Source organism: Pristiophorus japonicus, chromosome 2, assembly GCF_044704955.1.
Source record: "Pristiophorus japonicus isolate sPriJap1 chromosome 2, sPriJap1.hap1, whole genome shotgun sequence".
In the NCBI taxonomy this organism is placed as follows: domain Eukaryota; kingdom Metazoa; phylum Chordata; class Chondrichthyes; family Pristiophoridae; genus Pristiophorus; species Pristiophorus japonicus.
Window position 1 is genome coordinate 296,199,095 of NC_091978.1, and position 13,581 is coordinate 296,212,675.

A 13,581-nucleotide genomic window follows, 5' to 3' on the forward strand; every position below is an offset into this window, starting at 1 on the left:
AAGATTACAGAGATAGGGAGGGGCGATGCCAGTCAGGAATTTGAAAACATGGTTGAAAATTTTGAAATCGATGTTGCTTAACCAGGAACCAATGTAGGTCAGCGAGCACAGGGCTGATGGGTGAGCGGGACATGGTGTGAGTTAGGACATGGGCAGCCGAATTTCAGATGACCTCAGGTTTACGTAGGGTAGAACGGGGGAGGCCAGCCAGAAATGCATTTTAATAGTCAAGTCTAGAGGTAACAAAGGTATAGGTGAGAATTTCAGCAGCGGATGAGCGGAGGCAGGGGTGGAGGCAGGTAATGTTACGGAGGTGGAAATAGGTGGTCTTATTTATGCTACGGATATGTGGTCATAAGCTCATTTCAGGGTCAAATATGACACCAAAGTTGCAAATAGTGTGGTTCAGCCTCAGACAGATGTCAGGGAGAGAGATGGAGACAGTAGCTAGGGAAAATAATTTGTGGTCGGGACCGAAAACAGTGGCTTCAGTCTTCCCAAAATTAAATTGGAGAAAATTTTTGCTCATCCAGAACTGGATGTCGGGCAAGCAGTCTGACAATTTAGAGACCGTGGAGGGGTCAAGAGAAGTGGTGGTGAGGTACAGCTGGGTGTTGTCAGGGTATATGTGGAAATTGATGGCGTGTTTTCGGATGATTTCGCCAAAGGGCAGCATATAGATGAGAATTAGGAGAGGTCCAATGATAGATCCTTGGGGGTCATCAGAGGTAACGATGCAGGAGTGGGAAGAGAAGCCATTGCAAGTGATTCTCTGGCTACGATTAGATAGATAAGAATGGAACCAGGCGAGTGCAGTTCTACCCAGCTGGACAACGATGGAGAAGTGTTGGAGAAGGATGGAGTGGTCAACTCTGTCAAAGGCTACAGGCAAATCAAGAAGGACGATGAGGGATACTTTACATTTGTCACAGTCATAAAGGATGTAAATTGTGACTTTGACGAGAGCCGTTCAGTACTGTGGCAGAAGCAGAAGCCTCTTTAATACAATTATTATTTAAAGGCACATCCTACTGCTCATTCTCTGATGTAACTGTGCAATAAAGATCACCAGAGACATAATTGTTTCTATTTAGCAACCAGATTCCCTTATTATTCTATATGCAATTATTGGATGTGTGCTAACCTCAAAAATACCTTTCTAACTTAAGTACTTTTAATGGGCCTGAATTCACGCTCCCCACGGGCGGGTACAAGATATACGAGTCGTATGCGCCTAAACCCGGAATTTCTTGACAGATCCATCGCATCTGAAACTAAAGGGCCTCCTTAGGCGGAGAGTTGGGCTATTTGCCCAACTCCTGCCCACAAATGTCCTTCAAATTCTTACGACTGATAAAAGCATGCGTAAGGCATGTTTTTTTTTTATCAGCGTCAGACTTTTAAAGTACAGAAAAATACATATAAAAACTAATTTAAACATTTGAAATCTTGTAAGTTTATTTTTAGACCCTTAAAAATTTCATTTTTGTTTTAAATAATTAATTAAATTCCATTTTTATTCATTTGAAATATGTGATTTTTTTTGTTATTTTCAGTGTTTCTGTGTTTTTGGGTATATTCCCATTCATACTTATGGTGGTTCCGTATAGACGGAACTTACATAAGTATGAATGGGGATCCTCCTACTCCTACTCTGATAGGTTCGGCCGACCCACGTGATCCCAGTGATGCGTACGGACCCCATATGCTCCTGGGATACATGTGTCTCTACGAAGGCCTTTGAGTAGAGGTCCAGGACCTCAAGTCTCCGAACCTCAGGGACCACCAGGTATTTTCATAGAAATTTTAGCGGTCGGAGACATCCGTCCGCAAGAAGCTTCTGGCCGCAAATTCTGGGCCATTGTTGTTGAAACTCTCATCCACGCCTTTGTCACCTACAGACTCGGCTATTCCAGTGTTCTCCAGTGCCTTCTGTCACCTAGGCTCCATACTTTACAGTTTTCTCACTAATCCTTCCACTTCTCCTCCCGCCTCTCCTCCTTTAAGACTCTCCTTAAAACTCACTTGTTTCACCACGCTTTTGATTGCTCTATCTAATATTGTCTTCTTAATATTTTTTGCTTAAACCTGTAAAGCAACTTAAGATGTTTTTTCTACGCTAAAAGTGCTTTGTAAGAGCAAGCTGTGGTTGTTATATTGCAATAGAAATTTGCATCTTTACACAGCCAGTAAAATATCACAGCATTGCAATCAATGTGTAAAGAAACCACACAGTGAACTGTTCACAAAGTAGATGCTGAGTCAGTTGTATAAAAAGAGTGCTAGCATGAAATCTAGGATGCTGCGGCCCTGCTTGTAGTTTATCCTGAGTGTAAAAAGTACTGCTTCTGTGCTACAATGTGTTGCAAGGTTTACTGTTGCTGCAGAAAGTGCATGTGCATGATTCTCTGCAATATGATTGTCTAAAGTGTTCTTTTTCAAACCGCATCACCACAGGAGGGAACAAGCTGAAGAATCAGCCATTCCGTCTGAATTGGGCTTGGATTTCCTTGGAGAGGGAATACTACCTTGTGGATGAGGACTCCCGATTTCTTGAAGTGACACTGAAACGAAGGGGATACTTAGGCGAAACGTCCTTCATTGGTAAGCATCCTCTGTGATCTCACGTGCAAAAGAAAGGAACCTCCCAACTTTCCATTGATTACCATATCACTGCTGTTTCAAGGCAAAAACCTCAGAGGTTGTTGGCATTCCACGAGGAGTATGTGATTGGTCCAAATAACAGGATAGTGCAACAATTCAAAGGAAGGCACGAACAGTCATACTTAAAAAGCAACTCAATAGATACTGCTGCTGTGCCTCCCACTGTGAGTGTCCTAATTAGTCATCCTGATCCCTCTTTGCACGAAGGAAGAATTTAATTGCACTTCACAAACAGTCCTCAAAGAAAAACTTCAATGTTCCCGCATGGGCCACTGTATATTTTGCAACATATCTGCTGCCAGAAAGAGAAAAAAGAATTACAGGGGTTAAAGATGGCAAAGGGAAAGGCTTTATGATTTAAAACAAAGAACTTTGTTCACTTCCAATACAGGAGTCTGGTTGTATCCAGGAAAGATCAGTTCTGGAAGAATCCTGTTTCTATTTGTAAATGAAAGCCAGCTGGCAGCAGTTAATTTAAGAGCCTATTATTTTAAGTAAAGAGATTTATTGTATATCCTTTAAACAAACCATAGAGATGTCAGGGACTAGAGGATTCATGAAAGGAGCAGCTGAACTTTACTGAGACAGTGCCCCACATAATTCTGACATGTGTCAATGATTCTGGCTAGAGAATTGTTTTCAGGCCAAAATTTATTTTGCTTTAATCATTTTGATGAGACTTGGAATATGATAGTGAGCCACTAATTAAAGTTAATGCCCAACTCTGCAAAAGACAGCGGTGTAAATGTTTGTCTTCACCACATGGATGGTAATCTGGTGGATTGAATCACATGCCCGTTATAGAACTCACTTGATTTTTATTCCATTCAAACCCCTTTCCCCTGACTCAGACAACTAAAAATTGCTTTAGGCAGCTGGAATGTTATTTGGAAACAGTAGAAGAAGTTGAGACACCTTCACGTCAAACTTTCTGTCCCTAAAGTTATCAGGCTGCCAACCAGTGCTCCCCACAAATTCCTCAGCTCAAGCATGTGTCCACTTATGGATGTGAGTGATACCTGTCATTATTGTTGTGAATAAAGAACATGAAGCATGTTTCTTCCTGAGGCAATTCGGGTATATTGCGCGTGTCTTCCAGTGCACCTTCTTCCTTAGACAAGTGCTGTTAGATTACCTCCTCCTCATCTTCTTCCTACTTCAATCACCAAGCTGTCTCTATCGCTAGGGATGTGGAGTGCGAAACCTAGCAGATTAAGCATGTCTAAACAAATAGTGACCACCTTCTTCCCCAGCCCCCACACATACGCGTACATATGCACAGCGCCATAATACCCTAAAGGCCGGATTTTCGGCTTTTGGGGTTTTTCGGTGAAAACGGTAGCAATATGTGAAACTTACCATTTTTGCCGCGCTACCGTTTTTAGGCCAAACTTTCGGCCTTTATGTCTGGTGATGCTTTGCACAAGCGTTCGCGGCGCAAAACGCAAGTTTCGGCAACTTTAGTCCAGGGTCTTTTGCGCTGCGAGAGAGGCCTTGGGAGGGAGGTAAAAAGACAAAAAAATTCAAAAAAACATTTACAAGACCCTTAATCGCTGCAAAAAAATTAAAAATCTAAACTTTAACTTACCTTTTTAGCAAGTTTTCATACTTACCGCTACTGGCAGGGCTGCACTGACAGTTTGACCTGTCGCTGTTCTGGGCGCCGCGTACGGGTCAGGAGAGTGCCGAAAGTCGATCGCAAATGCAATCTGTATCGTTGCACATCGGCGCACCTCTCCCTGGTGGCACTTGGAAGCTCCGCCGCAAACAGGTGCCCAAGGGTAATGCCCGGGCTTTGCGACTTGGTTTTTGCTGCGGACAGTCAAATCGCGGCGAAAACCTGGTTGCAAAGCTCTTGAAAATCCAGCCCTATGACTCATCATATGACTGGTGGATTGGTCAGGCGGTAGGAATGGAAGGGTTGATAAATTTTCATCTTCACACCTGGGCATTAGTCTGGTGGTGTGGGTCACCCACCCGTTTTACCTCATGGTGATTCAAAATCCACTACAAAATATAATATTTATATATTAAAAATAGACATTTTTAGGTTATGGAAAATTAATAAAATCAGAACCATATAAATAAAGGAACAGAGTAGCAAAAGTAAGCATTGGTCCCTTAGAGGCTGAAACACGTGAAATTATAATGGGGAACAAGGAGATTGATATGTCCTTACTATACAGTACAAATGCACACGAGGCCCATACTAGAGAGAAGGTCACTCTGTGACCAGTAACCTTTATTCGCCAGCACTGAAGTGAAGAAGATGGGTGGAGCTTCCCCTTTTATACCTGAAAGTCCAGGTTAGGAGTGTCTCCCACAAGTTCACCACCTAGTGGTCAGTGTTCTCACGGTGTACAACTTAGGTCAATTTATATATGGATTACAATGACAGTTGAATACATGACAGAGATGGCAGGGGATTTAAACAAATATTTTGTATCGGTCTTCACAGTAGAAGACACAAAAAGTATACCACAAATACTGGAGAACCAAGAGGCTAATGAGAGTGAGGAACAAAGTAATTAATATCTGTAGAGAAAAAGTACTTGAGAAACTAAAAGCTGACAAAAGCCCTGGCCTACATCCTAGGGTTCTAAAAGAGGTGGCTGCAGAGAAAGTGGATGCATTGGTTTTGATCTTCCAAAATTTCCTAGATTCAGGAAAGGTCCCAGCAAATTGGAAGGTTGCAAATGTAACTCCGCTATTCATGAAAGGAGGGAGAGAGAAAACCAGGAACTACAGGCTAGTTAGCCTGACATCAGTCATCAGGAAAATGCTGCAATCCATTAATAAGGGAGTGGAAACACGGTGCTTAAAAAAAATCATAGTATGATAAGGCAGAGTCGGTGTGGTTTTATGAAAAGTAAATTGTGTTTGATAAATCTATTCAAGTTTTTTGAGGATGTAACTACTAGGGCAGATAAAGGGGATGTAGTATATTTGGAATTCCAAAGGCATTCACTAAGGTGCCACATAAAAGGTTGTTAAACAAGATAAAGGTACATGGGGTTAGGTTTTATGTATTAGCATGGATAAAGTATTGGTTAACAGGCAGAAAACAGTGAGTAGGGATAAATGGACCATTTTCAGATTTGCAGGCTATAACTGGTGGGATGCCGCAAGGATCAGTGCTTAGGCCTCAGCTATTTACATATTGATGACTTAGATTAAGGGACAGTTTTCTGATGATACAAAGCTAGGTAGAAAAGTAAGCTGTGAGGAGGATGCAAAGAGATATAAGACAGGTTAAGAGAGTGGGCAATAAGGTGGCAGATGGAGTATAATGTGGTGAAATGTGAGGTTATTCACTTTGGTAGGAAGAATAGAAAAATAGAATATTTTTTAAACGGTGAGAAACTATTAAATGTTGGACTTCAGAGAGATTTGGGTGTCCTAGTATAGGTACAAGAAACACGGAGAGTTAGCATGCAGGTACAGCAAGCAATTAGGAAGGCAAATGGCATTTATTGCAACGGAGTTGGAGTACAAGAGTAAGGAAGTCTTGCTACAATTGTACAAGGCTCTGGTGAAACCACACCTGGAGTACTGTGTGCAGTTTTGGTCTCCTTTTTTAAGGAAGGATATACTTGCCTTCGAGGTGATGCAACAAAGCGGGCAGGGAAGTAGAGCTGAGTCCATGATCAGATCAGTCATGATCTTATTGAATGGCAGAGCAGGCTCAAGGGGCCTTATGGCCTACTCCTGCTCCTATTTCTTATGTTCTTATGTTCTAAAGGTTCACGAGATTGATCCCTGGGATGAGAGGGTTGTCCTATGAGGAGAGATTGAGTAGTTTGGACCTGTATTCTCTGGAGTTTAGAAGAATGAAAGGTGATCTAATTGAAACATAGAAAATTCTGAGGGAGATTGACAGGGTAGATCCTGACAAAGTCAGGATAAATGTTCAGTCTGTTAAAACTGAGATGGGGATGAATTTCTTCACTCAGAGTGTTGTGAGTCTTTGGAATTCCCTGCATAAAGCGTTGTGGATGCTGAGTCATTGAATATATTCAAGGCTGAGATAGATGGATTTTTGGACACCAGAGGAATTAAGGGATACGGGGATCGGGCGGGAAAGTGATGTTGACGTCAAGCTCAGCCATGATCTCATTGAATGGCGGAGGAGACTCAAGGGGCTGTACAGCCTACTCCTGCTCTTTATTCTTATGCTTTATATAATAAAGGATGGCATCAGTGTTTTTTCTCCACATTTTCCCGTAGGTATTGCCACCAAGGATGGTACTGCTGAAAAAGATAAAGATTTCAAAGGGAAGTCACAAAAACAGGTCCAGTTCAACCCAGGCCAGTCCACTGCTACCTGGAGAGTAAAGATACTTGCTGACAATGAATACGAGACTTCAGAAACATTCCAGATTGTTTTGTCTGACCCTGTCATGGCTGCTCTGGAGTTCCCAGAAATGACTAAAGTTGAGATTGTTGATCCTGGTGATGGTGAGTACAGCTGCTTGCAGGAATGCCAGCTTTGATTAAAATGACAAGCATATGCTCTTAAATGGCAAGCATGATTGATCTTTTTATGGAGTTAATTAGTTTGCTTGACAGGAACCTTCAAAAGTGTCCAGAGCACTAAACTCTTCACTCGGAAATGAACTAGCGTGCCAGTCTTGGTTGACATTTGCAGCTAGCTTTTTCCAAAGGTGTGATTTCGAGTCTCAGCTGGATCATCAGGTGAAGGAGAGGGAGGACTGGGAGGTACAGAGGTATCTGGGGGTCCTTATCCATGAAACAGAAAAAGTTAGTATGCAGGTACAGCAAGTAATTAGGAAGGCAAACGGAATGTTGACCTTTATTGCAAGGGGGATAAAGTATAAAAGCAGAGAAGTTCTGCTACAACTGTACAGGGTATTGGTGACACCACACCAGTTTTGGTCTCCTTATTTAAGGAGGGATATACTTGCATTGAAGTCAGTTCAGAGAAGGTTCACGAGATGGATTACTGAAATGAAGGGATTGTCATATGAAGAAAGGTTGAGCAGGTTGGGCCTAAACTCATCGGAGTTTAGAAGAATGAGAGATGATCATATAGAAACATATAAGATTTTGAGGGGGCTTGACAGGATGCAGAGAGGATGTTTCCCCTCATGTTCCCTACTCCTGTTCCTGTTACTTATGTTCTTAAGTGAAGGATACGTATCTTTGTTTTGCTGAAGTGAATCGACCGACAAATCAATGAAAAAAAAGGCAATGATAGCATCTGCAGTGAAGAGGATAGTCTGAATATGGTGAACATAAGAACATAACAAATAGGAGCAGGAGTAGTTCATTTGGCCCCTCGAGCCTGCACCGCCATTCAATAAGATCATGGCTGATCTGTTCATGGACTCAGCTCCACTTACTCTGTCTATCTCCACCTTAAATATATTCAATGACCCAGCCTCCACAGCTCTCTGTGGCAGAGAATGCCAGATTTACAACCCTCTGAGAAAAGAAATTGCTCCTCAACTTTTAAATGGGCGACCCCTTACTCTGAAACTATTCCCCCTAGTTCTAGATTCCCCCATGAGTGGAAAAATCTCTCTGCATCTACCTTGTCAAGCCCCCTCATTATCTTATATGTTTCAAGAAGATCACCTCTCATTCTTCTAAACTCCAATGAGTATGGGCCCAACCTACTCAACCTTCCTTCATAAGCCAAACCCCTCATCTCAGGAATCAACCTAGTGAACCTTCTCAGAACAGCCTCCAATGCAAGTATATCCCTTTTTAAATAAGGAGACCATCTAGGTGTACCGGAGAGAAGAAAAAAGTTAAGAGGGAAGTGTAAGAACAAACAAAGTGGTTAAAATTCAACCATCGGTGAAGGTGCAAATGTGGTGGCTGCGAATCGATGGCCTGCTAGACACACCATCAACTTTCCTTTCAATTACTTCAATGTGTGCATTCAATGCAGTCTCAGTGTGAGTGTTTGATACAGTGTCAGTGTGAGTGTTTGATACAGTCTTCATGTGTGTGTTTGATACAGTCTCAGTGTGTGTTTGATACAGTCTCAGTGTGTGTGTTTGATACAGTCTCAGTGTGAGTGTGTGATACAGTCTCAGTGTGAGTGATACAGTCTCACTGTGTGTGATACAGTCTCGGTATGAGTGTGTGATGCAGTCTCAGTGTGTGTGATACTGTCTCAGTGTGAGTGTGTGATACAGTCAGTGTGAGTGTGTTATACAGTCTTAGTGTGAGAGAGTGATACAGTCTCAGTGTGTGTGTGTGTGTGTGTGATACAGTCTCAGTGTGAGTAATACAGTCTCAGTGTGTGTGTGTGAGACAGTCTCAGTGAGGGTATGATGCAGTCTCGTTGTGAGTGTCTGACGCAGTCTCGGAGCGAGTGTGTGACACAGTCTCAGTGTGAGTGTTTGATACAGTCTCAGTGTGTGTGTTTGATACATGCTCAGTGTGAGTGTTTGATATAGTTTCAGTGTGTGATACAGTCTCAGTGTGAGTGTGTGATTCAGTCTCAGTGTGAGTTTTTGATACAGTCTCAGTGTGCGTGTTTGATACATGCTTAGGGTGAGTGTGTGATACAGTCTCAGTGTGAGTGTGTGATACAGTCTCAGTGCGATTGTGTGATACAGTCTCAGTGTGAGTGTGTGATACAGTCTCGGTGTGAGTGTGTGATACAGACTCAGTGTGAGTGTGTGTTACAGTCTCAGTGTGAGTGTGTGATATAGTCTCAGTGTGAATGTGTGATACAGACTCAGTGTGAGTGTGTGATATAGTCTCAGTGTGAGTGTGTGATACAGACTCAGTGTGAGTGTGTGTTACAGTCTCAGTGTGAGTGTGTGATACAGACTCAGTGTGAATGTATGATACAGACTCAGTGTGAGTGTGTGATACAGTCGCAGTGTGAGGAGGATGAGGGGCTGGACACTGACCTAGGGCCAGACAATCAGGCTGGCTATGCAGCCATGCCCACAACCCCCTCCAGACCGCAGGAAAGGGCCCGTGGTGGCTACACATAGCTGCAAGACTCTTACGTGAGGAGCTGATATCTGAACAATTTGCCTGAAAGAACACTGCTGTGAGTGACAACGCTGACACACTGCTGTGTGTGTGCAGCTCAGACATCAATGGTGCCCATCACCTTGATGCCAGTTAAAGTTTACGTTGATTGAAGTTAAATTTTATTTAACCCTTTCATGTTAAGCAATCACCAGTGTGTAATGGTCCAGCTATCTGAGACAATGCGCAACAAGGTTATTTTAAATAAAAACATTTTATACCTACATTGGGCTGAAATCATAAGTATCACAGGCAATAATACCCAACCCCCACCCACACCCCACTTTTTCCACCATTGACATCAATCAAATGTTCAACATGTCCAGCAACACAGAATACAAAGGCAAAGCAGGAGGGTGGTCCCCTCCCCCCATACATTGCAACAAATTGCATACACCTAGATGGAGATATAAAACAGCCATCACCTGCGGACATGCACCTCACTTTCCTTCTCCCCTCCACTTCTACCCACCTCTACCCTTTCCCCTCCTCGCTCCACGGTGCTTGGCCGAGGAGCTCCTCAGGCGATGCCTCATTGGGGGGGGATGAAGACAGAAGCGGTGGTTGCACAGGTATGGGAGCGGGAGATGCTGAGGGGCAACATTCTCTGATGCAAAAGCAGGATCTTGGTCCTTGCTCTCATCTGTCGTTCGCAGTGGTGGTGCAGAACCAAGGGGTGGAGTGCCGCGCTCAGGGACCACTGGGAGGCCTGTGCCAGCAGTGTTCCTGGCTATCGCATCCAGTGCGTCCGCCATCCAAGGAATGTACTCAGTCATGGTGGCCAGCAACCGGGATATGCCCCCCAATGCTTCGATGAGTTGGTCACCAATGTCTACAGTCCTCCTGGACAACTGTACCATCTCTCCGCTCTCATGTGGCATTCGTGGACCAGACCTGCCGCGTCCACGAGGCCTCTGCGGGGTCAGCACCATCATGTGGCGAGTTGCTTGGGGCCGGTACCTCCAGAGTGGAGGTGGGAATGAGCGGAGGACCACTAGATGGCCTTGAGGTGGAATGGCTTCTGGAGCATGGCGATGCAGGTTCCTCGAAGTCGGCGCTCTCATCCGTAGAGAACAGACTCAGTGGATTGACGGGCGAGAATCAGAGATCCTCAGCACCAGATGTTGGATCGTCTGGAGAGGCGGGCCCCGTGCCCCCACCTTCTGGCCTCTGTGGTCTTGCCTGGAGCCGCGCTGCTGGCTGAACTGCAAAACACAAATGAGGTTATTAGAGGAGAAGGGGGTGCTAGGGTGACAAGGTGAGTCCAGCGCTACACACAGCATATTGCACGACAAAAGCACCACCGCTCTCAAAATCATCACAGACATCACATTTAATGACCATCAACACATTTGCATTGCAATGATTATCATTAGGCCAGCATTATTCCTATGACAATTTTAGAAATCATCGATCATATATTGACTTTACATCACCCAATGGTGTAAGCTTTACTCACGTGGCATCACTTCACGGTCTGTCCGGGTGTACTTCCCCACGAGTGCGAACACCTGCTCCTCCATCTCAGTGATGTTGCTGGGGACTGGTGGCCCCCCACCCGTTCGCCTCTGCATGGACCTCATCAGCGATAGCTTCTTCTGTAAAAGATGACAGGACGACATGGTATGAGATCATTGCGTGATATCATTGCTAGGTACTGTCACAGAGACAACACATAACCGACAGATGTAATCATGATTATTATGATAATTATCATTCTTTACCTAAAGACGGGCAGCGTGGCCGCAGGCTTTGAGTAAAACATTCCCGGTTAAAGTGGAAGACCTCGCATCTGCTGATAGTCACTCATGACTGGTACAAATCAAATTATATAAATACATAAGTACATGTAAATAAATGTAATACCTACTCTTGCGGATCCCACAAGGTCATTCCATCGTTTTCTGCATTGGTTGCCCTCAAGCACCTCATTGCTCGCTGAAAAGAACACCTCTGCTATCTTGATCCAAATCTTCTGGTAGGCCTTTGGGGTGGCTTCCCACGCCCTTCCTGTGTCAAATCAGCCCAGCGTAACTCGACCTCCTGCAGGAGGGAGGCATTTGCCTCGTCCAAGAACCTCCTGGCTCTTTTGCGCCCTCCAATGTGCTCCTCTCCCACCTCACTGCTCTCTCCAGCATCAGTCTTCACAGCCTGCTGTGATTCCTCCTCCTCTCCCTCCGTTATAGGCCAAATTCAGGAAAATATGTGGCTGGTAACAGCTAATTTTTGTTTCCCTATTTGCTGTGAAGTTCTAAAGTCTCCCTCCTTCCTCACAAAGCAGCCACACCACACCCAGACACGCCTTCAGTCGCTCTTAGCTCCCTCTCTCTCTGTCTCCTCTTCTGCGCATGTCATGATTAACCTTGACCTCCTGAATCGCGGGAATCGAGCGTTGCCATGCCATTGCTAAGGACGGTGAGACTTTACGGCAGAAGGTCAGCGAGATTTAACGCGACTGCCTGTTATGTATGCAACACCTAGTAACCAGCATTATACTGCCACCAGAGGGTGCATCTGTTGGAGTCCCAAGGGATCCCAGTATCCTTTGGGAGCACTGCATATAAGCAGGCCTCCCATGTTGTGCCAGCACTCTGGGAGGCAGAATAAAGAGACTAAGGTCACACTTACTCAAGTCTACAGTACTCAGTCACATTGCTTTATTTGAGACATAAAAACTGCCGACGGGTAATAGATAATGAACCATCATGCAAAAATGAAGAAAACTGTTGGTATCCTGGAGAAATTCTCAGAAGGTGACGATTGGGAAGCCTTCGTGGAGCGACTCGACCAATACTTCGTGGCCAACGGGCTGGAAGGGAATGAAAATGCTGCCAAATGAAGGACTATCCTCCTCACCGTCTGCGGGGCAACAACCTACGGCCTCAGGAAGAATCTTCTAGCTCCGGTGAAACCAACAACCAAATCATATGAAGAACTGTGTACGCTGGTCCGAGAGCAACTAAATCCGAAGGAGAGCGTTCTGATGGCAAGGTATCGATTTTACACACGTCAACGGTCTGAAGGCCAGGAAGCGGTGAGCTACGTCGCCGAACTAAGGCACCTTGCAGGACATTGCGAATTCGGTGGATTTCTGGAGCAAATGCTAAGAGACTTTTTTGTGCTTGGCATTGGCCATGAGGTTATCCTTTGCAAACTATTGACTGTTGAAAGACCGAACTTCAGCAAAGCCATAACGATAGCCCAGGCATTTATGTCCACTAGCGATAACACCAAACAAATTTTGCAGCATAATGATGCATTGGCAATTACTGTACACAAAGTAACGTCATTTTCAGGCAGGAATGCATATGGCAGAACGTACACGCCTGCAGCAGCACGAACTCAGAGTCCACCATCAAGTGTGAATGCGACGCAATTAACACCTTGCTGGCGCTGCGGAGGTGAACATCGAGCCCATCAATGTCGCTTCAAACACTATGCGTGCAAAGGCTGTGGAACAATGGGACACCTCCAGCGAATGTGCAAACGAGCTGCAAACCCTGAAAACCACCACGTTGCAGAGGAAGACCGATCCATGGTGGATCAAACTGAACTAGAAACTCAAACCAAGGAGGCAGAAATGTACGGGGTACACACCTTCACCACGAAATGTCCACCAATCATGTTAAATGTTGAACTGAACGGAATTCCAGTATCCATGGAATTGGACACGGGTGCGAGTCAGTCTATTATGAGCACAAAGGGCTTTGAGAGGCAACAAGGCATAAAGGCCCAAGCTGAGCCCTATTCATACCAAGCTGAGAACTTACACCAAAGAGATGATTCCTGTAATTGGCAGTGCAGCAGTAAAAGTCTCCTATGATGGAGCGGTGCACTAACTACCATTATGGATTGTACCAGGAGATGGCCCCACACTGTTCATAGAAACATAGAAAC

At 44.6% G+C, this 13,581-nt stretch overlaps 1 protein-coding gene across 5 annotated transcripts in view; it reads left to right on the forward strand.

The window, feature by feature from the left end:
* The window catches only part of LOC139247335 (FRAS1-related extracellular matrix protein 2-like), a 531,243-nt gene that overhangs the window by 202,194 nt on the left and 315,468 nt on the right, over positions 1 to 13,581 (forward strand). For all 5 annotated transcript variants that reach the window (XM_070871607.1, XM_070871617.1, XM_070871627.1 and 2 more), the window contains exons 3-4: positions 2,458 to 2,604; positions 6,892 to 7,122. In XM_070871607.1, coding sequence (XP_070727708.1) covers positions 2,458 to 2,604; positions 6,892 to 7,122 — 378 coding nt within the window. The remainder of the gene's footprint in view (positions 1 to 2,457; positions 2,605 to 6,891; positions 7,123 to 13,581) is intronic.